The sequence below is a fragment of the Cibotium barometz genome, chromosome 9 (assembly GCF_041138505.1).
Source record: "Cibotium barometz isolate CiBa-2024 chromosome 9, ASM4113850v1, whole genome shotgun sequence".
Lineage (NCBI taxonomy): Eukaryota > Viridiplantae > Streptophyta > Polypodiopsida > Cyatheales > Cibotiaceae > Cibotium > Cibotium barometz.
The window spans coordinates 55,983,342-56,008,289 of NC_141054.1; the positions used below are offsets into that span (position 1 = coordinate 55,983,342).

The window sequence follows — 24,948 nt, forward strand, 5'->3', positions numbered from 1 at the left end:
TGGATGCCTCCTTCCTTGCATATACTCCGCAGCTAGGCCACAGGATCCAAATGCCAGAGATTGATGGCACCCCGACAGTAGCAACAGCACATTGACAGTCACAAGGCCTCTCACAGCGTTTCCTTTCAGATTTTTGGAAGAGGCTTTGGGATAGTTTCCGACCTAGAAAGATCACCCTCTTTCTTTGGCTGATGACACAGGAGCTTGGTGACCGGCACTTGGCTGGGAGTTGGAGGTCGGCCAGCAGCTTGCCCGCGGTGCAGACACCCTTAGGAGTCTCAATGACATTGTCTTTTGGGATTGCCCGAAGGCTCAGCAGATTTCGCAATGGATTCTCCGCATCTTCACTATGGTTAGGGCCTCGACTCGGATCATTACATGGGGCATTGTCGCTTGGGCCACAGAGGCTGTGGTGGTTAGGGCTTATGAGGAGGATGGGGGAGGGCTAGACCTTCAGGTCTCTCACCGTTGTATTTCGGCAGTACCAATCACAGCCCCACCTACAGATCATTGGCGACCACGCTCATGCCACAGATAGGAGATTTGCAATAGCATTGTAGCCTGGCACATTTGGCGAGCTAGATGCAACGAGGCCATAGAGGGACCCATACTTTGCCTGTGGAGTCCATCAGCGCATTTGGCTCAACATCATTCATACCCTCTGCGGCGGTCAGTGGGGGAAGTTATAGGGAGGTTCTGACCACATGCCAAAGCAGTGGGAAGCTTTCTCGAGGCTTTGGAAGCCTAGCCTTTTTCTCAAAGATAGAGGTGGTGAGCCCACTTGGCTTTACAGACCACCTGTGTCGTTGTTCCCCTCCCCTTGTATGAGATAGCCTTCTCCTCACAGAGTAGCGAGCCGGAGGAGAAGTGTCTCTCCCCTTATGATCATGTGATTCCTGCCCCATACATGAGGCGAGTTTGTATCTAGCCCTTTGTGGTTGTCTTTCATTAACTAATAGAAGGATCTTTTTCCCGGAAAAAAAATTTATTGAACCATTTTACTACCCTTTTTGCTGCTCCCTACCTAGCCGTCACAGCAAACCCTGCATGTGCGTCATGTTCTTTTGCACCAAGTTAATCAAATTGTTACACCTCAAAAAGCATTGGAAATGGAAGTATCTTTTACAAAGGAAAAGTTGCATGATGCCCTGGGTGGTTTAGGGAAATGAAAATCTCCAGGCTGGGATGGCTTGATAGTAGAGTCCTTTTTTGAGTACTGGGATTCACTAAAAAATGAAGTGCTTTATATGATTAATACTTGTTGGCACTCGGGTGTGCTGCCGAGTTCCCAAATTCAATTTGATAAAGGCCCCCCTCACCCCCCTGCGCTCACGCGCAGGTGAGAGCGGTTGATGTTGTGGCTGCAAAGGCCTCAAGTTGTGATGACTTTAGGAGGAAAACCAATTTGCCTCAAGGCAGACACCTAGATGCAACTATAGAAGGATATACTCATTGGAAAAAAAAAACGATCATTCCAAATATCATCTAGACACACAATGATACACTTGGATATCAGTATGGCTTCCAACCACCACATTCTACTAGAAAAAAAATGGCATACCTCCAAGCCCTGGAATAATCCCAAGTTGTAGTTCAGGCAAACCAAGTTGCGCTCCTTTAGTAGCAACACGTACATGACAAGCCTGTCAAAAGAAAAAGGATCTCTCTCTCTCTCTCTCTCTCTCTCTCTCTCTCTCTCTCTCTCTCTCATCGTGCGATTGAGCTTGGGTGGTCCAGACGCCCACGACTACGGAGGAGGGCATCCCAGCATAGACGGAGGCTGCAGCGGCAGATTCGGATTATTCTTGCGAGGCATGCGGGACACCCAGTCAGGGTGCTGACCACAGAGGATATTGAGGAGACCCGCCAGTGTCCGATGCGGCACATATTATGAGATGGAGGTACCTCCATAGTGTACCTTCCAGTTCCAGTTTCATTTTCTAGGTGCCAGTAGTATCATCTTTATTTTTCACCATGATGTAACTTTTGGTCTCATAGGTCATTATGGCCTTTTGAAGACGTTAATATAACATTTCATTTCATTTCATCTCTCTCTCTCTCTCTCTCTCTCTCTCTCTCTCTCTCTCTCTCTCTCTCTCTCTCTCTCTCTCCCCCCCTGTCACCTCTAGACACACTCACCACCCAGCTGTCATCTCTACTACATACGGCCACCACCCGCAGCTTCCCCCATCATACACACATTGCACCACACACAGATAGATCTGGGAGAATCGGTCGTATGATGATGAGTGCAGAGAGCTATATAGACACCTTCGTGCCCAGAGAGCACTGGGAACCATTATACAGAGACAGGCGAGCCGACAATTGAGGATCCTCACACGCCGTACGAGGCGTGCATATGAGGAGGCACAGTACTGGGATATATACCACCTACTCATGAGCAGAGATGCAGCCACTGCATGGCGCAGGATGAGAGAGGCTCGCCCTCGTACCCCGATTGAGGATCCACACACATGGCGCACATATGCAAAGAGCCTCTACCATATCCCTCAGCAGCCGCCCATACCACAACCACAGGAATCCCGCCCTACCACCTCTACTTTCTTTACCGCCTCGATGGTAGAGAGAGCTATCCGCCGGTTACAGCATGGGAGATCGGCTGACCACACAGGTATACAGAGTGAGCATCTTATTTATGCAGTTGACACACTGGGACCCTTTGTTGCTCACCTCTTTAATAGGGCACTAGTGGAGGGCCTACCAGCTGAGTGGACTATGCACACCATCGTGCCTCTCCACAAAGCGGGAGACATGCTAGACCCCAGCAACTACAGGACTATCATGATTGGTCATACATTGGCCAAACTTTATGGCGCAGTGCTCGAGGCAGAGTTGAGTTCATATGCAGAGAAGGAGGGACTGCGAGCACCAAGGCAGGCTGGATTCCAACGAGCTTTCTCCACTATTGACCATATATTCACTCTGAGATGTCTAATTGACCAAGCTAGGGCGCTTCCGCAAAGCATTTGACACAGTGCCACGAGAGAGACTCTTCCAGCGCCTACAGTCATTGGGGATCCCATTAAAGATGGTTTGGGGCATCTATGCTTTATATGAGCAGGTCCTCGGGCGCATACGATGCCCCGGGGGGCTATTTGGTGTTATTGCTAGCACCATAGGTGTGAAGCAAGGATGCCCACCCTCTCCTACACTATTTGGGCTATACATTGATGAGGTAGCTGACTTCATTGGTCACGGTAGAGGGGACGGGGTAGACATCTCAAGTACCACAATCCACATTATGCTATATGCAGATGATATTATTCTGGTCTCTGAGTCGAGGATGGGACTACAGCACCATCTCCATGCACTCAATGACTTCTGCACACACAAAGGGGGCTTACAGTGAACCTTGGGAAAACCAAGGCCATGATTTTCCACACCTCATTGCCGGTTCGACGACAGGCCATCTTCACACTAGCAAGAGGACGGGTAGAGGTGGTAGACTCATATGTGTACCTGGGGATTACATTTCCGACTCCGCCAGGAAGATTTACTATGGCACACGCAGCCAGGGATAGACTCACACGAGGGTATGCAGCTCTGGCATGCTAGAGAGACAGTGTCACCAGGCACACTTCTAGGAGCCCCGCACGAAGGGGTGGTTGTTTGACAAACTAGTCACCCCTGCTTTCATGTATGCTACAGCAGTATGGGCACTTGGGCTCGCCACCTCCACATGGTCTTAGATAGAGAGGCCTCAGATTCTCATGCTCTCACGGATGATCCGCGGCAAACCCTCCGTCCCACATGACATTGTCCGGACGGAGTTTGTTGCACCTCCTATGCTAGTAGAGGCCCTCTTCCAGACGATCTGCTTCATACAGAGGATCAGAGATATGCCATCAGATCGACTCTCACATAGAGCTTTTGAGGCGTCCAAGCAGCTCGCAGAGAGTGGAGATAGGAGATCATGGTATTCACAGATGATACAGTGGCTCACTTAGCATGGTCTCGACATAGATCACCTGCCACCTTTCCAGTATGATATACATGCACCACACATCCAGCTCTCTCACAGTGAGAGGAACACAATCCTTCGGCAAGATTTATGGGAGCGATACACTCAAGAGACTTGGATTACACCCAGTCAGCCTCTACCGCCGAAGATGCTATACTACAGAGATCAGTTTATAGGTATCTCAGCGGATGGATTCATACAGAGACCTGGATACATGGATGTGTACATGCCTCGCAGTGCCCGAGTGGGGATTGGCCAGCTCAGAGTGTCATCACACCAGCTTGAGATTGAGGCAGGTAGGGCAGCACGGATCCCCAGAGCAAAGAGGATATGCAGACTATGCCAGGAGGAGGTTGAGTGTGAGGAACATTATGTATGCAGATGCAGAGCATATAGTGTCATTAGAGAGAGATACACCACCATCTTCAGTGGACATCCCTCACTCCGCCACAGATCATGGAGTCCGCAAACCAGCGCAGATTTGGCCAGTTCTTGCTAGAGACACAGCGCCACAGAGAGACACTGCCACGAACTCATACCACAGGGAGAGGTGGGCGACAGCTCCAGCTTACTGATTTCTTCCAGAGATCTATCCCAATGCCTACCGTGACACAAGAGGGGGTTACTCTTCAGCGCGCTGCGGACCTCCAAGCCGCCAGAGGGAGACCGAGAGCACCAGGCTACCAGACTCCCAGACTACATCAGCAGAGGGAGATCACAGAGATACGGGCTCGACATCAGCACCATATTCAGGAGCGGCTAGCTCACTTACACTCACACCCGGAGATCATGCTCCGAGGTATTTTTGCCTCGCCATCGCCTATGTATCACATATTACACCCCCATTATGGTACTGGTTGGAGCTAGTCAGATCTGCATTGCATTCTTGTATACCCTGCGCATATAGGTTGCATACTGAGCCTCTAGCAGTAGTGCTCCATCCATCACACCCCCCACTAGCTCAATACTTTCATAGTTTATTTCATGTTCATTTTGCCCTTTTTTTTTCTGGACATCCAGAAGACATTGACAGTTGTACATTGATTTGTCTCATAGGTCGAGTTCGGCCTCTACTAGACGTTAATATAGCTTTCTTTCTTTCTTTCTTTCTCAGGATTATGTACCTCATGGATATGATGTAACCTTTTGGTCTCATAGGTCATTTTGGCCTTTTGAAGACGTTAATACAACTTTCTTTCTTTCTCTACTGGATGCTAGAGGGCGCTATCATTGCCTTTTCAGAGAGGGATTTGGACCACTGGCTAGAGTCATGGACTATTGTGATCAGAGATGCTTGGGTTTTTATCTCCTGGAGATCCGCAGGCTCAGAGAGTCCATTATCAGGAGTAGATGCCCGACTGGTAGGGAGTCCACACAGAGACAGATTACTGACTTCTTTAGAGGGACTACCCGGGAGGACACACAACCGACAGCCCAGCAGCAAGCACCCTGTGGGACTCTAGTTGAGAGAGCTATCCAGTTGGGCAGATCCAGACGCCCGAGGGTTTGCGGATCCTCACATCAGAAACGATGCCTACATCGGAGGATTCAGAGCATCATTGCGAGGCATCGGGCTCGTCCGACCAGGCATCTCACTATGGTAGATATCCAGGCCATCCGGCAGAGACCCATGCTAGAGCTCCTAGGATGATTACCACTCCAACCATATACTGTTGTACTCACTGTCACTTTTGTAGTCCCCATATTCATGTAGTCATGTATCCATGTACTCATGTACCCCATTTTGACTAGTAGCATTAGCTTCCCACTCTCCCTAGTTGCTGCTTCCGGATGCCCCTACTGATGTAACTTACCTTCAGTTCTTTCTTTTCTTTTCTAGACAGTGTATCAGATGTCACATGGTTGTAACTTTGGTCTCATAGGTCACTTTGGCCTTTTGAAGACGTTAATATAACATTTCATTTCATTCCTCTCTCTCTCTCTCTCTCTTGGTTTTTGTGATTAGTTGCACTATTGATGTTTGGCCTGGTCTAGTAGACCTTAGAGAAACTCTCTCTCTTCCCAGATGCTATCCATTAGGAGCTCCTAGTACCTTACTTTTCCTCATAGTTGTTGTTTCAATTTCAGTTAGTTGTTTAGTTGTTTTAGCTTTTCTTACACAGACATTGTATCAGATCCACCAATTGTTGTAACCTTTTTGGTCTCATAGGTCATTTTGGCCTTCTAAGGACGTTAATATATCATTTCATTTCATTTCTCTCTCTCTCTCTCTTCTACACGCAAAGAAGGGAAGAAGGCACATTATAGGGATGGTCACATCTACATTGATGGGAAGAGGGTCGAATAGCGCCATCTGGCCTATGAGACACGGAGGAAACAATATGAAGACAAAGAGATACACATAGCAATCTGGAACTGTAATGGAGTCCTATGGACACATCTAGGGAGACTTGAGGAGGTGATGGAGGGCCGGGATATCATCTTGATGACAAAGACACATGAGAGCCCGGAGAGGGGCTTACCACGGTTTGAGGGTTATCAATGGGAGTCAGCTCACTGACAGGGGATGAGACAGGCCACCTCCCGAGGTTTAGGAGGTATTGCAGTGCTTTTCAGGCATTGATTACATGAGCATGTTCGAGTCGTAGCACGAGACTCGGAGGCGAGATACATGTGGATTAGCTTACGCCTCTCGGAGACCAGATGGATTATATCGCCCTTTGCTACTTTCCTCCGAAGGGGTCGCGGTTTGCCACCACCGAGGAGCCGGGTGGAGGAGAGGCTAGTGAGTCTCCATACTCTATCTTATCTAAGGAGATCTTACACTATTCGACACTGGGAGAAGTCTTCTTGATGGGGGACTTCAATGCACGGACTCAGAGCAGACAGTGCGAGATCTATGACTTTGAGGATCCCCTGAGACTAGAGCCGCTAGCTACAGAGGATACAGGGACCACTCGGATCTCCGCTGATGGAGGAGCTGACAGCACTGGATATGGGCAACATTTGCTGGAGCTTGGGGCCCGACACCATCTCGTTATTTATAACGGGATGACTCAGTGGCCAGATTCAGGTGGGTTGACTTGCTTTCCACTGGGAGGCGGCAGTAGTACAGTGGATTATGTGATGGGATCCCGGGAGGCAGCAGATATGGTGTCTCACTTCACCGTACCACCATGCCCCATTGGGGCGGATCATACATACCTATCCCTCACTTTCAGGAGCTTATTGGAGACCCACCCACTCCTCATACAGCCACCACGCACTATTTTTCACTTCACTCAGGACCTAGCCGAGGTGTACGACTATCATGTTCATGATCAGCTATTTGCCTTAGATCCATCGGCACCCATGGCCATGCTCACCTCCCAGCTCTCACATGTACTGCACTCCGCAGCCGCGAGGAGTTTCCCATACCACATACAGACAGGACGGCCACCTACATCTGGGAGCATGCCCCAGAACCGATGGTATGATGATGAGTGCAGAAACCTTTACCGCAGTCTCCGAGTGCAGAGGGCTCGCGGGGAGATCACCCGGAGGCAGGCAGGCAGGAGGATGCATACACTCACCCGCCGTAAGCGGCGAGCTTATGAGGAGGCTCAGTACTGGGACACACATCACATGCTCATGAGCAGAGATGCTGCTGCTGCTTGGAGGAGACTCAGAGAGCCCCGTCCTCCCACACCTATTGCCGATCCTCAGACCTGGCAGACATATGCAGAGAGACTTTATGATGTGCCTGCACAGGCCCCTATACCACAGCCCACAGAGCCATGCTCCACAGTCTCCACCTTCTTCACCCCACCTATGGTTAGGAGGGCCATATGCCGACTCCAACATGGACGGGCGACAGATCATACCGGATTACAGGGAGAGCATCTCATCTATGCTATTGATACATTGGCACCATTTCTTGCTCATCTCTTCAACAAAGCTCTGTCAGAGGGGTTTCCGGCTGAGTGGACGATGCACACTATTGTGCCGATCCATAAAGCGGGAGATGTACTAGACCCCGGGAACTACAGGACCATCATGATTGGCCATATATTGGCCAAACTATACGAGGTAGTTTTGGAGGCAGAGCTGAGCACTCATGCAGAGGTTGGGGGATTGAGAGCAGCAGGCTAGGCAGGCTTCCGTCGAGCCTTCTCGACCATCGACCACATTTTTACATTGAGGTGCCTGATTGATCAGGCCAAGGCACGGAGGCAACGGCTCTATTGTTGCTTTGTGGATTTCCACAAGGCATTTGATACTATGCCCAGAGAGCGCCTCTTTCGGCGACTACAGACACTAGGCATACATTCAGACATGATGTGGGGCATATACAGGCTATATGAGCAGGTCTTTGGGAGAGTCCGATGCCCAGGAGGCTTGTCCGACACAGTTGCTAGCACCATTGGTGTGACGCAGGGGTGCCGCTCTCCCCCACGCTCTTTGGGCTCTATATTGATGAGGTGGTTGATTACATCATAGGGAGGAGGCTCTGGGGTTGAGCTATCAAGTATTACTGTCCATGTTATGCTTTATGCTGATGACATCGTCTTGGTATCCGACACGCAGGTTGGGCTTCAAAGACACCTTGTGGCTCTTGATGACTTCTGCGCACAGCAGGGGCTCACAGTGAACCTTGGGAAAACCAAGGTTATGATCTTCCACACTTCACCCGCAGTCAGGAGCCACACTACTCTCACATTAGCAGGACGCTTCTCCATGGCTCAGGCAGTCCGAGACAGTGACCCGGGGGTATGCAGCTCTTGCTGGCCTTGAGCGTCAGTGTCATCAGGCACATTTTCAGGAACCCCGCACGAAGGGGTGGCTCTTTGATACATTAGTGACACCAGCCTTGATGTATGCAGCAGCAGTTTGGGCACCGGGGCTTGCAGCCTCCACATGGGTACAGCTGGAGAGACCACAGATCTTGATGCTCTCAAGGATGATACGCAGCAAACCATCCGTCCCGCACGACATTGTTCGAGCTCAGTTTGCTGCACCACCTATGGCAGTGGAGGCATTGTTCCAGACGACCTCCTTTATTTACAGGATGAGGGAGATGCCCATGGAGAGATTATCCCGCCGAGCTTTTGAGGCATCCAGACAGCTGGCCGAGGCTGGACACACTAGATCTTGGTATGCACAGATGCTACAGTGGTTCTCACATCATGGTATAGACATTGAGAGGTTGCCACCTTTTCAGTATGATCAGTCTGCTCCACGGGGTTACCTCTCTCTCAATGAGAGGAACAGAGTGATGAGACAGGACATATGGCAGCACTACATACAGGAGACATGGACAGCACCAGAGAGCCCACTACCACCGAAGATGCTGTATTACAGAGACCACTTTATGAGCATCTCAGGGGATGGGTTTATACATCGACCGCGGTACATGGATGTATACATGCCACACAGCTCTCGTGTTGCTATTGGACAGCTACGAGTCTCATCACATCAGCTAGAGATAGAGGCTGGGAGAGCGGCACGGGTTCCTAGAGCTGAGCGGATATGCAGATTGTGCCGCGAGGAGGTGGAGACTGAGGATCACTTTGTATGTAGATGTAGAGCCCACCAGGGGGTCAGAGATAGATATGCAGGATTGTTTGAGGAGCACTCTTCACTACATCAGTTGATGGAGGCCTCGGACCAGCGACAGCTTGGCAGACTACTACTAGAGCTTCATAGTTCTCGAGAGAGACTGCTCCAGACACCCGCTCCCACTAGGGATGGGAGACAGTCCCAGCTCACAGATTTCTTCCAAAGAGCTATGCCAGTGCCAGCTGATGTACCACGTGGGGTGACCGCACAGAGAGCATAGGAATTGAGAGCCAGGAGGAGACCTAGACAAACTGGACATAGAGCACCCCGACTCCGTCACCGACAGATAGCAGCTATCCGAATGAGACACCAGATGGAGACACAGGAGAGGCTAGCTCGCTTTCATTCAGACTCAGGGTACATGTTCATGCCATTCACAGCCTCAGCATCGGCGATGTATGATATCTTATATCCCTCTTATGGCACTGGATGGAGTTAGACATAGATCTGCATAGCATGCTTGTACTACCCCTTCAGCATATAGAGATGCATCTTGCCTTAGCACTCCATCCCCATCCCCACCCCCCTTATATTGTTTGTATATGGGCTCCACCGATCCATGATGATTCACAGTTGTATCCAGACACATGCACACTTTTTCTTTTCTCTCTTTTCTTCCGATGACCGGAAGAACACAGTTGTATTATTTTTTGTCTCATAGGCCGACTTTGGCCTCTCGTCAAGCCGGCGGTTGCAGGACAGGAGGCGGGCTGGACTGCAAGAGTGTTTTTGGCTCATTGGAAAGACTGGCGGACTAGTAGGGGCAGTAACAAGTGTTTCTCTCTCTCTCTCTCTCTCTCTCTCTCTCTCTCTCTCTCTCTCTCTCTCTCTCATAGTTGTTTAGTTGTTTTTAGCTTTCTTTACACAGACATTGTATCAGATCCACCTATTGTTGTAACCTTTTTGGTCTCATAGGTCATTTTGGCCTTCTGAAGACGTTAATATATCATTTCATTTTCATTTCATCTCTCTCTCTCTCTCTCTCTCTCTCTCTCTCTCTCTCTCTCTCTCTCTCTCTCTCTCTCTCTCTCTAAACCCCCCCCTCCCTGTTGTTGCTGCTGTTTCGCGCTGGTGTCATGGATTAATTTTCAGTCCATTGGCTGTGAGAAGTTATGCAAAAAGTCATGGCCAAGACCGGGTTTAAAGAGGAGCTCGTGAAGGTGGAGGACAAGCTCGGCACAATTATCAAAGAAAACAAGAAGATGGTCGACTCTTCCGTTGCCGCAATCATAAATGGCCTCTCCAAACTCGAGAAGGGATTTGACAAAATCCAAGAGCTCGAAGAGAGATCTTCCAAGCAAGAGGCTGAGATTTCAGCCTTAAAGGAGGAACTAGTGGAGGCCAAATTACATGCTGAGAGTCAAGCGGCTGAAATCTCAGCCCTCGAAAAGGAGTTGGAAGCCACTTCAAAAAGCAAGCTTGAGGATGGAAAATTTCAGCCCTCCTTTATTGAAGAGCTGAATACCATCAAGGAACAAATGAGGATCATTCGAGAGGAGGAGGAGCAACATTAAGAGAAGACATCTTCATGGGTGGAGTTGATCACAAAGACACAAAAGAAGATGGACGAGGCTGAGAAATGGATCGAGGTCGCCAAGAAAGGGAAAGGTAAAGAATCGCCACCCATCCCCACTCCCACCATCATCAACATGACCCTTGAAGAGGAGCAAAGGAGGAAGACCCGGGCCTTACATGTACGAGTGTCCGGTCTAAAAGACCGTGATGATGCGGAAGGGGAAACCAAGGAGCTCTTCTCTATGATGGGCATTGAAGCCACGCACACAAAGGCATGGAGAGTGGGAAAGAAGAGAGAAGGTAGTGGCGAATCTTCTAAGGAGAGAGCACTTATCATTCGTTTCCCCTCCATGGAAGCGAAGAAGGACTCCTTGAAGAGACGTCCTACACTTAAGAAGACGGGAATATTTCTTGGAGATGACCTCACACTCTCGCAACTTGCCCACATGAAAGAAGTTATGCCCGAGATAAGGGCAGCTCGAGAGAAAGGGAAAGTGGCCTTCTATAGAGATGGTAGAGTGGTGATTATGGAGAGGCGCTCTTCATGACGGCGCGAGACCTATGGGACTACACTCTAATGGATCTCTACGCCTTGATGTAGGGGCTTTTGAGGATAGTTTCACTGGGAGGGACATCATCTTCTACTGTGAGACGCTTCAGGCTCCTGGACAGTCCATGCCACATGTTAGTGGATACCGATGGGAGACAGCTTGTAGACAAGAGACTCGTTCAGAGCATAGAGGACGGGGCTCAGGAGGAGTGGCAGTATTGTTTAGAGAGGAGCTACAGCCACTGATACATATAGTCCGCAGAGATGAGCAGGCTAGGTACATGTGGGTTAGACTGAGGGCAGAGACTGGCAAATATCTCTACATTGCTATATGCTATTTTGCTCCTAGTACATCAGTGTATGCATCACCTAGCGGGCAGTCTCCCTATTCTATTTTGGATGATGACATTTGGGAGTTCTCCAAGGATGGTGACATCATTCTCCTGGGGGACTTCAATGCCAGGACCACCCATAACCAGACAGTATTTTATGATACCTCAGAGGAGATGTTGAGGGAGCCTGATGTCAAGGATATGGGCCTATCTAGACTCTCGCAGGATGAGGAACATACAGTGTATGGGCGGTATTTGATAGACATGGGGACTGCACATGGATTGGCCATCCTGAATGGCCTACAGAGATTCCCGACATCGGGCGGTTTCACTAGCTTTCCACATCGGCATGGTGCTAGTACAGTGGACTATGTTATGGCTCAGCCCAGTCTCATTCCCTCTTTTCAGGATTTTATGGTAGGCACTAGGCCGGTTGGAATAGCAGTGGATCATGCTATCTTGTCCTTGACTCTCACATTTCAGTTCAGCACCGCTCCATTGGGGCAGGTCTCCACACACACTCGTTATACCTTTATGAGGGAGACTGACACCGTGTACACGGATGAGATATACAAACGCTTATGTGCCGAGGAGCCGGGACGGCCATTAGATGAGCTCACTCAGATATTGATAGAGACGCTTCATGCTGCAGCATCAGAGGCATATCCCCATAGTCAGCCTACACGGAGACTATCTGGGAACATGGCCCAAAATAGTTGGTATGACGAGGAGTGCAGAGAGATGAGGATCAGATTACAGAGAGAGGTGCTCATGGGTGTTACCACTCACAGACAGTCACGGATTACCTTCCGGTACCTAGTGCGACGGAAGAAGAGGGCTTATCTTGCTCAGTTAGAGAGGGATTTGTATCAGTTATTTATGAGTCAGGACTCAGGCGAGCATGGAGACTATTCCATGAGCATTCACCATCACCAACCATTACCTCCACAGAGATTTGGGGTGAGTATGCAGCATCCCTGTACACAGCACCAGGACAGCCGCCCCTGCCAGACCCATCGGAGCCATGCCCAGAGACATGTGCTTTCTTTACTGCTGAGATGGTAAGAAAAGCTATTGACAGGATGAGGACTGGGAGAGCATATGATCATGATGGTTTGGTAGCAGAGCACTTTATTCATGCCAGAGATATGCTTGCAGAGCTTATTGCTATGATGTTTAACCGAGCCATGTGTGAGGGTTTTCCTGAGACTTGGAATATGTCCACGATTGTGCCTATCTTCAAGTTAGGGGATCCCATGCTTCCTGGGAATTATCGTACCATCATGATTGGTCACACATTGGCTAGATTATATGCATCTATTCTTGAGCAGGAGTTGAGTAGATGGGCAGAGAGAGAGGGCATACGTGCATCAAGGCAGGCAAGGTTCAGGAGAGGTTTCTCCACTCTTGACCATATCTTGACACTCAAAGCTATTATCGAGGAGGGCAAATTATATGGCAGGAGGATTTATTGTTGCTTTGTGGATTTCCGCAAAGCTTTTGACACAGTACCGAGAGCCAGACTAATGCGCAGACTACAGGAGATGGGAATGCCCACAGAGCTGATTTGGGGAATCATGGCTTTATACAGGACAGTTGTGGGGCAGGTACATACTACTCAGGGTATATCTGAGATGGTTCACTCCACTGTTGGGGTGAAACAGGGCTGCCCCCTTTCTCCCACCTTATTTGGGATGTACGTGGATGAGGTTTCGGACTATGTAGAACGGGAGGGTGACAGAGGAGCACAGCTAGCAAGGACATGGATTCCGTTGTTATTGTATGCTGATGATATTGTGCTCATCTCAGATTCTCCAGAGGGGATGCAGCGTCATTTGGATGCATTGCACACGTTTGCACAGGACAGTGGATTGTCTGTTAACCTTGGTAAAACCAAGGTGATGGTGTTTAGCACCACAGCACAGTGGGTTAGGAGGTCAGTACCCACCTTTACATATGGTCAGGAGACAGTGGAGTATACAGATGCATATACTTACCTTGGTGTGGTTTTTAGTGGCCCACTATTTTCCTCGAGGAGAGCAACGGAGACCAGATTGACCAGAGCTTATGTAGCATTGGGGAGACTAGAGAGGATGTGTTCGCAGGTTCAATTTCAGGAACCTCGAACAAAGCTCTGGCTCTTTGACACTTTGGTCACTTCGTATGGAGAGGCCCTTGGTTTCTATGATTTCCCGGATGATTAGGGCCAAGGCCTCCGTACCACATGATATTATCCGTGCAGAGATGGCTGCCCCCCCATTGGTAGTAGAGGCACTCACTCGATCAGTCTCCTTTATACATAGCACTTGGGCTCTCCCTAGAGACAGATATGCTCGCTTAGCCCTGGAGTCTTCACGACAGTTGGCATCACAGGGAGACGGATCATGTTGGTATACACAGATGACAGCTTGGTTCCAGCTGCATGTCCATTTTTGACCAGTGTGCTATTGGTCAGATGCGCACATCCTCACACCAGCTAGAGATTGAGACTGGCAGATTCAAAGTACCAGCTAAGGCCAAGATTTGTCAGCTGTGCCAGATGGAGCCAGAGACAGAATTACATTACACATGTCACTGTCCAGTATATTATGAGATACGAGGCCGTTTTCACTGCCTATTTAGAGAGGGTTTCGGACCACTTTCTAGAGTCATGAGATACCAGGATCAGAGATGCCTCGGATTATACTTCGTAGACATAGAGAGGGTCTCTTGAGAGGGAGGGGATCAAAGAGGGAGAGGACACCTACAGAGGCAGATTACAGACTTCTTTCGACCAGAGATTGAGCAGTCAGGCCAGCAGGCATTGCAGCTAGCCCCAGAGTATAGCCGCACTAGAGGTACACTCATTGATCGGGCTATAGAGCTGGGGCGGTCCAGGCGCCCCAAGATGAGAGGCCCATCTCGACACCAGCGGAGACTACAACAGAGGATCAAGACCATACTAGCACGGCATGGGAGACGTCCAGTCAGAGTACTCACCATGGAGGACATTGAGGATATCCGCCATCGACCGATGAGAGACATCTTTGGATAGTGATGTGTATGATGCTTACCTTTGTTGCTGGAGTTTTTCTCCCAGATGTTATCCATTAGGAGTTCCTAGTACCGTACTTTTCCTCATAGTTGTTTCAGTTTCAGTTAGTTGTTTAGTTGTTTTTAGGTTTTCTTACACAGACATTTATCAGATCCACCAATTGTTGTAACCTTTTTGGTCTCATAGGTCATTTTGGCCTTTTGAAGACGTTAATATATCATTTCATTTCATTTCTCTCTCTCTCTCTCCCGCCATCTCTCCCGGTTCGCTGTTCGCCCCTTTTCGCCGCCCCCCCGCCCCCTCCCCCCCTCTCTCTCTCTCTCTCTCTCTCTCTCTCTCTCTCTCTCTCAAGTGAGCACTTCAAGAGGGAGAAGAAAAGAAAGCCCGGGAAACCTCCTCGTGGGTGGAGGTGCTCACGAAGACGCAAAAGCAAGTAGATAAAGCGGAGAAATGGATAGAAGTGGTCAAGAAAGGTAAGAACAAGGAGGCCGAAAGCACATCTACCTCGAAGATTATCAACCTGACCATTGAGGAGGAACAAAGAAGAAAGACAAGGGAACTTCATGTGCGGATCACGGGGCTTAAGGACGATGACAATGTAGAGGAGGAAGCCAAAGATTTATACACACGCATGGGCATTTCGAGGCCTACACACACGGGGGCTTGGAGAGTGGGCAAGAAAGACAAGAATGGAGGAGAGAGCTCGAAGGGGAGAGCTCTCATTTTACGCTTTCCCACCTTGGAGGCCAAGAAGGATTTCTTGGCCAAGTGCTCCGCCCTTAAGAAAACGGGCATCTTTTTAGGAGATGACCTCACCTTGGCACAGCTAGCACATATGAGGGAGTGCATGCCAGAGATTAGGGCAGCCAGAGAAAAAGGGAAGCTAGAATTTTACAGAGGAGGCAGAGTGGTGATACTAGAGAGACGCACCACCTGATGGTGCGAGACCTATGGGACCAGTTTGAGACTTGCAGTATGGAACTGCAACGGAGCATTGAGACTGGATGTGGGGGCCTTTGAGGACAGCTTCAGAGATAGGGACATCATCTTCTACTCGGAGACACATCAGGCCCCAGGCAGCACATTACCGAGAGTGGCGGGATACAAATGGGAGACGACTTGTAGACAGGAGGCCCGTTCGAAGCATGGTGGTCGCAGATCCGGAGGAGTTGCAGTTCTTTTTAGAGAGGAGCTTCAGCCACTCATCCATGTTATGCGCCGTGATGAGAGCGCGAGGTACATGGGTCAGAGTGAGGGCAGATGCGGGTAGACCCCTATACATTGCCATATGTTACTTTCCACCCAGCACATCTCATTATGCAACGCCCAAGGGGCAATCTCCATATGATTCTAGATGAGGACATGGGAGTTCTCCAGGGAGGGAGATGTTATCATACTTGGGGACTTTAATGCTCGAACGGCTCAGTACCAGACCTCCTTCTTTAACACTTTGGAGGAGATGTTGCGAGAGATAGATGTGGAGGAGATGTGTTTGACCCGGAGATCATAGGATGAGGTGGAGTGTACTGAGTATGGGAGATACCTCTTGGAAATGGGGACTGCACATGGGCTGGCCATTTCAAATGGCCTAGAGAGGTATCCACTTGCCAGTGGCTTTACTTGCTTTCCACACAGACATGGGGCCAGCACAGTGGATTATGTTTTAGCCTCGCCAACCTTCATCCCGAGTATCCAGGATTTTGCGATTTGCCCCAGGCCCATCGGAGTTACGGTGGATCATGCACTTCTCTCCTTTACGGTGGATTTCCACTACAGTACCCGCCACTTTGGGCAGTCCTCCTATCACCCGAGATATACCTTTTGTAGAGAGACTAATGGAGTATACACCGCAGAGATCTACAGCTTGTTGAGTGCAGAGGATCCACACAGGCCATTAGCAGAGCTCACACAGATCCTGACAGAGGCTTTACATACAGCTGCAGCGAGACGGCCTTCCCACACACGCAACCCACAATACGACCACGTCCTGGGAGCATGCCCCAGAATAGTTGGTATGATGATGACTGTAGGGAGCTCAGAGCCCGGCTACAGAGAGAGGTGGCCACAGGTGTTACTACATATAGACAGTCACGCATCATCTTCTGATCCCTCATTCGGCGGAAGAAGAGAGCATTCTTAGCTCGGTGGAAGAAAAGACATCTATCAGTTGTTTTTGAGTCAGGATTCTGGGGAGGCCTGGAGATTGCTTAGAGTGCACCCCCCGCCTCCCCGGCCATTACCTCTCCAGATACATGGGGCGAGTATGCAGCCTCCCTCTACACAGTACCAAAGCAGCCACCACTACCAAACCCTCCAGAACCTTGTCCACCCACTTCTACCTTCTTCACAGCAGAGATGGTGAGGAGGACCATCAACAGATTGCATACAGGGAGGGCACAGGATCATGAGGGCATTGTAGCCGAGCATTTCATACATGCTAGAGATATGATTGCAGACTTGCTAGCTCTCATGTTTAATAGAGCCATGTGTGAGGGGTTTCCTCGGACTTGGAGTTCTTCCACGATTGTGCCGGTACTCAAGTCTAGAGATCCGAGCCTGCCGACTAACTACCGCACCATTATGATTGGTCACTTGCTGGCCAAGCTATATGCCTCTACTCTTGAGCATGAGTTGAGCAGATGGGCAGAGAGACAAGGGGTCCGAGCTCACGGACAGGCCAGTTTCAAGAGGAGATTCTCTACTTTGGATCATATCTTTACCCTCAGGGCTATCATTGAGGAGGGCAGAGCACATGGGAGGAGGATCTGCTGTGGCTTTGTGGATTTCCGCAAGGCCTTTGACACAATGCCCAAAGCTAGACTGATGCGTAGGCTGCAAGCAGTACACTCCACTATAGGGGTGAAACAGGGCTGCCCGCTCTCTTCGACTCTATTTGGACTATACATTGATGAGATCTCTGATTATATTGGGACACGAGGGGACAGAGGAGCCCAGTTGGCTGGCACTTGGATACCTCTGCTCTTATATGCTGATGATATTGTGCTTATAGCAGACTCACTAGAGGGTATGCAGAGGCACTTGGATACTTTACATGCTTATGCACAGGACAGTGGGCTCTCAGTTAACCTTGGTAAGACCAAGGTTATGGTGTTTAACACTACAGCTCAGTGGGTCTGGAGATCAGCGCCTATTTTCACATATGGGCAGGAGATAGTGGAGTATGTTGACTCATACACATATCTTGGAGTGGTGTTCACTGGGCCCACATTTTCCATGAGAGGGGCAGCACAGGCCAGATTGACTAAAGGATATGCAGCACTAGGAGGTCTAGAGAGGATGTGCTCACAGGTACAGTTTCAGGAGCTGTGGCTTTTTGACACGCTGGTCACATCAGCTATGCTATATGGAGTACAGATCTGGGGGCCTAGCCTAGATCGTCACAGTCGATCAGGACGCACATACGATGGATGGAGATCGATGGAGAGACCACTTGTGTCCATGATCTCCAGGATGATTCGGGCTAAGGCCTCGGTACCCCATGAGATTATCCAAGCCGAGATGGGAGCACCACCGATCGTAGTAGAGGCTCTTGCCAGATAAGTGTCCTTCATTCATAGCACCTAGGAGCTTCCCCAGCACCGATATGCACGACTTGCTTTCGAGTCCTCTCATCAGCTAGCCATGGAGGGAGACACTTCATGTTGGTATGCGCAGATAGCATCCTGGTTTGAGCTCCACAGGTTCAGCTTAGACAGACTTCCACCCTTCCAGTACTCTCTAGAGGCACCCTCTCTCACCTTGACACATTCTGAGATTAGTATAGTCATCAGACAGGACCTCATTCAGTTGGACACTAGGAGGACATGGCTAGAGCCCTCACAGGAGTTAGGGACGAAGATGGCTTTCTATAGAGACCATCTTCTCCGCACCACGAAGGATAGCTTTATACTTAGACCGAGCTACATGGATACCCATCTGTCTCATGGATTGAGGTGTGCCATTGGGCAGATCCGCACCTCTTCACATCAATTAGAGATAGAGACAGGCAGATTTAGAGGCATACCTCCAGGGGACAGGATATGTCAGATTTGTTGGATAGAGCCAAAGACAGAGGAGCACTACATCTGTCGCTGCATAGCATATTATGAGATTCGAGGGCGCTACCATTGCCTTTTCAGAGAGGGATTTGGACCACTGGCTAGAGTCATGGACTATTGTGATCAACGATGCTTGGGTTTTTATCTCCTAGAGATCCAAGAGCTATCCAGTTGGGCAAATCCAGACGCCCGAGGGTTCGCGGATCCTTACATAAGAGAAGGTGCCTACACCGGAGGATTCAAAGCATCATTGCGAGGCATCGGGCTCGTCCGACCAGGCATCTCACTATGGCAGATATCCAGGCCATCCGGCAGAGACCCATGCTAGAGCTCCTAGGATGATTACCACTCCAGCCATATACTGTTGTACTCACTGTCACTTTTGTACTCCCCCATATTCATGTATCCATGTATCCGTGTACTCATGTACCCCATTTTGACTAGTAGCATTAGCTTCCCACTCTCCCTAGTTGCGCTTCCGGATGCTCCCTATTGATGTATTGTAGGGCTAGATACTTACCTTCAGTCCTTTCTTTTCTTTTCCAGATAGTGTATCAGATGTCATATGGTGTAACTTTGGCCTCATAGGTCATTATATATATATGCCATTGTACTACATACTATGAGATACGTGGTTGTTTCCACTGTTTATTCAGAGAGGGTTTTGGACCACTTTCCAGAGTCATGGGGTACCAGGACCAGAGGTGTTTGGGATTGTTCTTGCTTGGGCTGCGGAGATATAGAGATAGCCTGCTTAGGCGCACAGAGAGCCAGACCCAGAGGCACATTACAGACTTCTTTAGTCCAGCCATCACTGCGCCAGATGGACCACAGCAGCAGCAGGACATGGATACCGCCCACACCAGTGCACCAGCGGTACACTGATTGATCATGCGATTGAGCTTGGGTGGTCCAGACGCCCACGACTACGGAGGAGGGCATCCCAGCATAGACGGAAGTTGCAACGGCGGATTCGGATTATTCTTGCGAGACATGCGGGACACCCAGTCAGGGTGCTGACCACAGAGGGTATTGAGGAGATCCGCTAGCGTCCGATGCAGCACATATTATGAGATGGAGGCACCTCCATAGTGTACCCCCCCCCCGTCCCACATGATATTGTATCCCCTCACTGTACTCCACTCACCTCCATAGCGTACCCCCCCCCCCCCCCTCACTATATTCACACCCTATAAGGGTTTCTGTTTACCTTCCAGTTCCAGTTTCATTTTCTAGGTGCCAGTAGTATCATCTTTATTTTTCATTTTTTGGTTTTTTTATCCAGACATTGTATCACATCCAACATGATGTAACTTTTTGGTCTCATAGGTCACTATGGCCTTTTGAAGACCTTAATATAACATTTCATTTCATTTCTCTCTCTCTCTCTCTCTCTCTCTCTCTCTCTCTCTCTCTCTCTCTCTTCGCGAAATGGTGTTTTATATTATATGTAAAAATGTACATCAGCCACATGGCTCACACAACACCTATGGCCCCAAAAAAACACCCACAAAAGATCCTCTAAGGGATCATGACCATGTAAACCTGTACACTAATAAGAAAGCCTCCTAGCCAAATAAGCATCCTAGATAAAAGCATCAAAGATGAGCCAGCCGAGCCGCCGTAGACCATAACGAAATAACATCTACATTCAGTAGCTGAGCTGTGAGAAGAGAAGAAAACTGCCAAAGCAGCAAACCGCGGATACGTAGACTGTGCCCATGTATTCCAAACAAGGAATCGAAGATGAACCCATTCCGTGTAGTCCAAATATGCCAAAGTCCTGTCCATCTAAGGAAACGGAATATCACAAGGTGACTGTCCGAAGTAATGACTTGAGGACAAATCCCAAATATCCACTGATGAGCCGAAACAGTAGACCTCTCTACTGCCTCCCAAACGCGAGAGACAAAAGACCAAATCTAACAGGCCACTGGACAACTCATGAATAGATGCATAACTGTTTCAGTGCATGTTGTGCAGAAGAAGCAAGAGGCCAATGTAATTTTACGACGGCTGAGCTGATCCCGTGTAGGTAACCCTCCCACCAACATCCTCCAAATGAAAACCTTACCTTGGTAAGGGAGTTTAGACTGCCAACCACGCGTCAGAGTTTTCTGCCACCATGATTTAGACTTGTGCAATCCCCACACCTTATTGGCCTTGGCTAAAACCCAATCTTTCTCTGATACGAGCTTATGATAGACCTGGTTAGCTGAAAGTGATATCAAGTCACCAGATTTACATAGTGCCCAATCAAACCAAGGCTAATCTGCAGATGGCCGAGGCAATGGAGTAAAAGGCTCAACTGCATGCATCATAGTGGCTGAAATGTCTGAGGAACCCTAAAGTGCTGCCGAATATGACGAAACGAATATGGCCTGTCACGACCAGGTATCACAGCATCTCGGATTCTAACCAAGCCCAACCTGACCATGCGGTTGAGTCGTATGCGTGAAGCATCTCTGTCTGGCCAAACAATGACACGCGACTCCACAAATGTTTCGAACTGCAAAGAGTTCAAAAGTAGTCTTTCATGACCAGGATCCCACAGAGCCAATAGTAGAACTTCATGCTGCCAAGAAAGAAGAATATGCGATAAAATGTGAGATGAGCGAATACGAACAGGATGAGCCGCATTCACAATGTCCCACCATGAAGCCTGCACACGTGTCCGTCCATGTGACAATCCCTCCAACTCAATCAAGTCACGAGCCATGAATACCCAAGGCTGCTCTTGCAAACACATATCCTGAAAACCGCCCACCTACGCGCCACCATATGCAAGCGGACATCCAGTAAAGCAGCCCCACCCATTCTTTTGGGCGTCGTAATGTGATTCCAAGCTATCCATGTTTGACCCATAATATTTCCTTGCCTCTTCCACAGCATAAACCGAATGGGAGCAACCAAACGGAGAAGAGATTTGTGCGTCCAAGGTAGCAAAGGCAAAAAATCGAAAATCATGCTAAGCATAATAACCTGAGCTACCTTAACTCTCACGTGCATAGGCCACCCTTGAGCTTTCCAATACACAAATTTATCCGAGATCCGAGCAGAAATCCAAGCAAGAAGCGCTTGGGGATCCACATCCACACCCACCGGATACCCAAGATGACGAACAATGTCTCCTGTATGCACCACACGGCCTTGCCACCCTAATGCCTCAAGATCAAATTCCGTGCATACAATGAGCGCTGACTTTGTTGAATTTATTTTCAGCCTAGAAGCCAATGCAAAATTATTCCAAGCTTCCATTGCTCAATCTATATTGGCTTTTTCGGCCTTGAGAAACATAAAAGTGTCATCCGCAAGGGCTTGAGCAATCAATTGCTTGCCATGAGGGAGATGCAAACCAACCACTTCACCACGCGATGCCATAGCATCTAGGCGAGATAACATAGGATGAGTGGCAATGGCAAAGAAAAGAGGAATAAGAGGACAGCCCTGCCGGAGAGAACGGGTAAGAGAAATACCATCCGAAAGTCCTCCATTGAGCATAATCCGCGTGAGAGAGCCAGAGCCAAGTAAATGCACCAAATTAGCCATTTTGGGACCAAAGCCCATGGCTGTCATTAACTCAGAAAGGAAAGACCAACTGACATGATCAAAAGCTTTTTCAAGATCCAGCTGCACCATCACAATCTCTTGCTTCTTTGCCTTGGCATAATCCACTCTAATTTGAACATTAAGAATATTATGCAAAATATTCCTGCCATGCACAAATCCATATTGATATGGATGAATAATAGTAGGAAGCACCTTCTGCAAGCCATTGGCAAAAATCTTTGTAAAGATTTTATACATAATACCCATAAGTGAGATCGGGCACCATTGAGCCAAAGAAGTAGGCGAAGGAACTTTGGGCAACAAACGAAGTATGCCCAACTTCCAATCGGCAGGCATATATCCCTCATCCCAAACCCTTTGACAAATAAGCGTCAAAGACTCTACAAGCTGATCAGCATATTTTCGAAAAAACTCATTTGTCAAACCATCCCAACCAGGGCTCTTTCCCATGGGAAGTTTGGAGAGAACAGCTTCCACTTCCTTTTTTTTTTGTGAAACGAAGAAATTATATTATGAAACATCCATTTAACATCAGGGCAGTGCTCGAGAACAGAGCCTATGTCCTATCCATCAGAAACAGTAAAAGAAAAGCTAAATACAAGAAACATCCAAATCTTCCTCATGTAAGGCATCATATAAGGACTGTCGCAATGAGGCTCGGAAGAACTCATAAGGGTGCTGAAGGGGTGAATTCAGATATGCATGATTTCGCTGTAGCCAGAGGGTCCATAAGGCCCAGTATCTGATCCAATGGAAGAAAAGAGAATACTGTGCCAAAGAAGCTGATAATCTTCCAAACATCCAGAAAAAATTGTAGAACTTGTGTACAGGAAATCTGAGAGATAAAAAATAGGAGATCTTTCTGGAATATGAACAAAACCACAATAAATGCGGAATACTCTCAGTAGTATGATGACATCTTGGACAAAGAGGAGAGGCAATCCTTCTTTGAGCCAATTTCACTCCCACTGGAAAAATACCAACAATGCATCTCCAAAGAAAGGGTCTCTGCTTCAATGGTATTTTCAACTTCCATATCAATGTCAATTTTCCTTTACACCAAGCTAAAGACTTATTCAGATGCCAAAGAGAATTCGCATGATGAGCAATCCATGGAGGAGGTAACATCAATCGATAAGCCTGTATGGAAGTCAATAGATGCAAAGGTTGAGAGGATAATCTTGGACTTGAAAACTGAAGATGCCAATCTTGAAGCCTGTCTCTTACATCCAATGTTGGAATCGGAATGAAAGGGTGTAAGAGATCTGCAATAGCTTTCCATATAGGTCTATGATGCATCCCAAGATTGTATTGTTGGCATGCTGCCGGAAAAGAGAGAATATGCCCTTGAGTATCTACCACGTCATCAATGAACCGGATGCCCAACTTCATAAGATTGTAAGCTCTGATTGGTTGTTGTACAGCAAGGGGAGAGTAAAAAACAGCACTCCAATGTAGGCTTTCCATTCGAAGCGAGGAAGCTATAGAAGCAGGATGGGGAGACCATTTGATGTGAGAGAGCACTTTCTTCCAATCCTGAATCAAGGAAGTGGAAAATAAACAACCAGGGATTTTATCTTGAAATTTGCCAAGTACTACTTCCGATGGATCAACTAGCCAATGTCCATAAGCATTTGTGCGCATCTGACCACACAAAATTGCCGACATGATAGACCAAGGCTGCTCTTGTTGAGAACAGCTTCCACTTCCCCTTGAGTAACAGGAGCATCAAGCTGAACCACCACATCAGGGTCAACTTGATATTGTACTTCAGCAAACAATGACTCCCTTGCACCCAGGACAGCCGGCGAGACATCCTCTTGAGGGGCAAGCAAATCTTCATAAAACCTGATGCAATGCTAAATAACCTCAGAAGGTTGAGTAACAAGGTTGCCTTGGGCATCCATCAGCCTAACAATATTCTCGCGCATACGTTTTTGATGCAACTTATCATAGAAGCGATGAGATTGACAGTTAGCATCCGGCAAAGCATCAAGACGTGCAAGTAGTTTAAAGCGAACATATTGTGCTTCCTGCACCCTAGATAGCTCCTTTTTCGGCCATTCTATGGCATCCACAACTTCAGCATCCATAGAGTCAGTAAACATGAACGCTTGCAAGCCCTTTAAAAGCGACTCAAGAAGAGCCACATGCTGTTTTTCTATAGAGGCATTAGCAAGACCATGATGCCGCGCTAATTTCCGAGTGTTGGTAAGGAACACTGGCCAAGCATGATAATCAGCCATGGACACTCTTCTGGAGAAATGTCGTATCAACTGACGCCTATAAACATCAAAAACTTCATGCTCCAAAAAAGTGTCATTCAAGCGCAAAGGCAAGAGTCCCAA

At 48.5% G+C, this 24,948-nt stretch overlaps 2 protein-coding genes across 3 annotated transcripts in view; one reads left to right on the forward strand and one right to left on the reverse strand.

Annotated features, from left to right (window-relative positions):
- The window catches only part of LOC147635730 (peroxisomal fatty acid beta-oxidation multifunctional protein MFP2-like), a 192,019-nt gene that overhangs the window by 93,104 nt on the left and 73,967 nt on the right, over positions 1–24,948 (reverse strand). For both annotated transcript variants that reach the window (XM_086803129.1, XM_086803128.1), the window contains one exon: positions 1,562–1,643. In XM_086803129.1, the coding sequence (XP_086659255.1) occupies positions 1,562–1,643 (82 nt within the window). The remainder of the gene's footprint in view (positions 1–1,561; positions 1,644–24,948) is intronic.
- On the forward strand, positions 11,104–11,638 carry LOC147635731 (uncharacterized). Its single transcript, XM_086802234.1, has one exon. It carries the CDS (start codon positions 11,104–11,106, stop codon positions 11,602–11,604), a length of 501 nt encoding a protein of 166 aa, XP_086658360.1. The 3' UTR covers positions 11,605–11,638.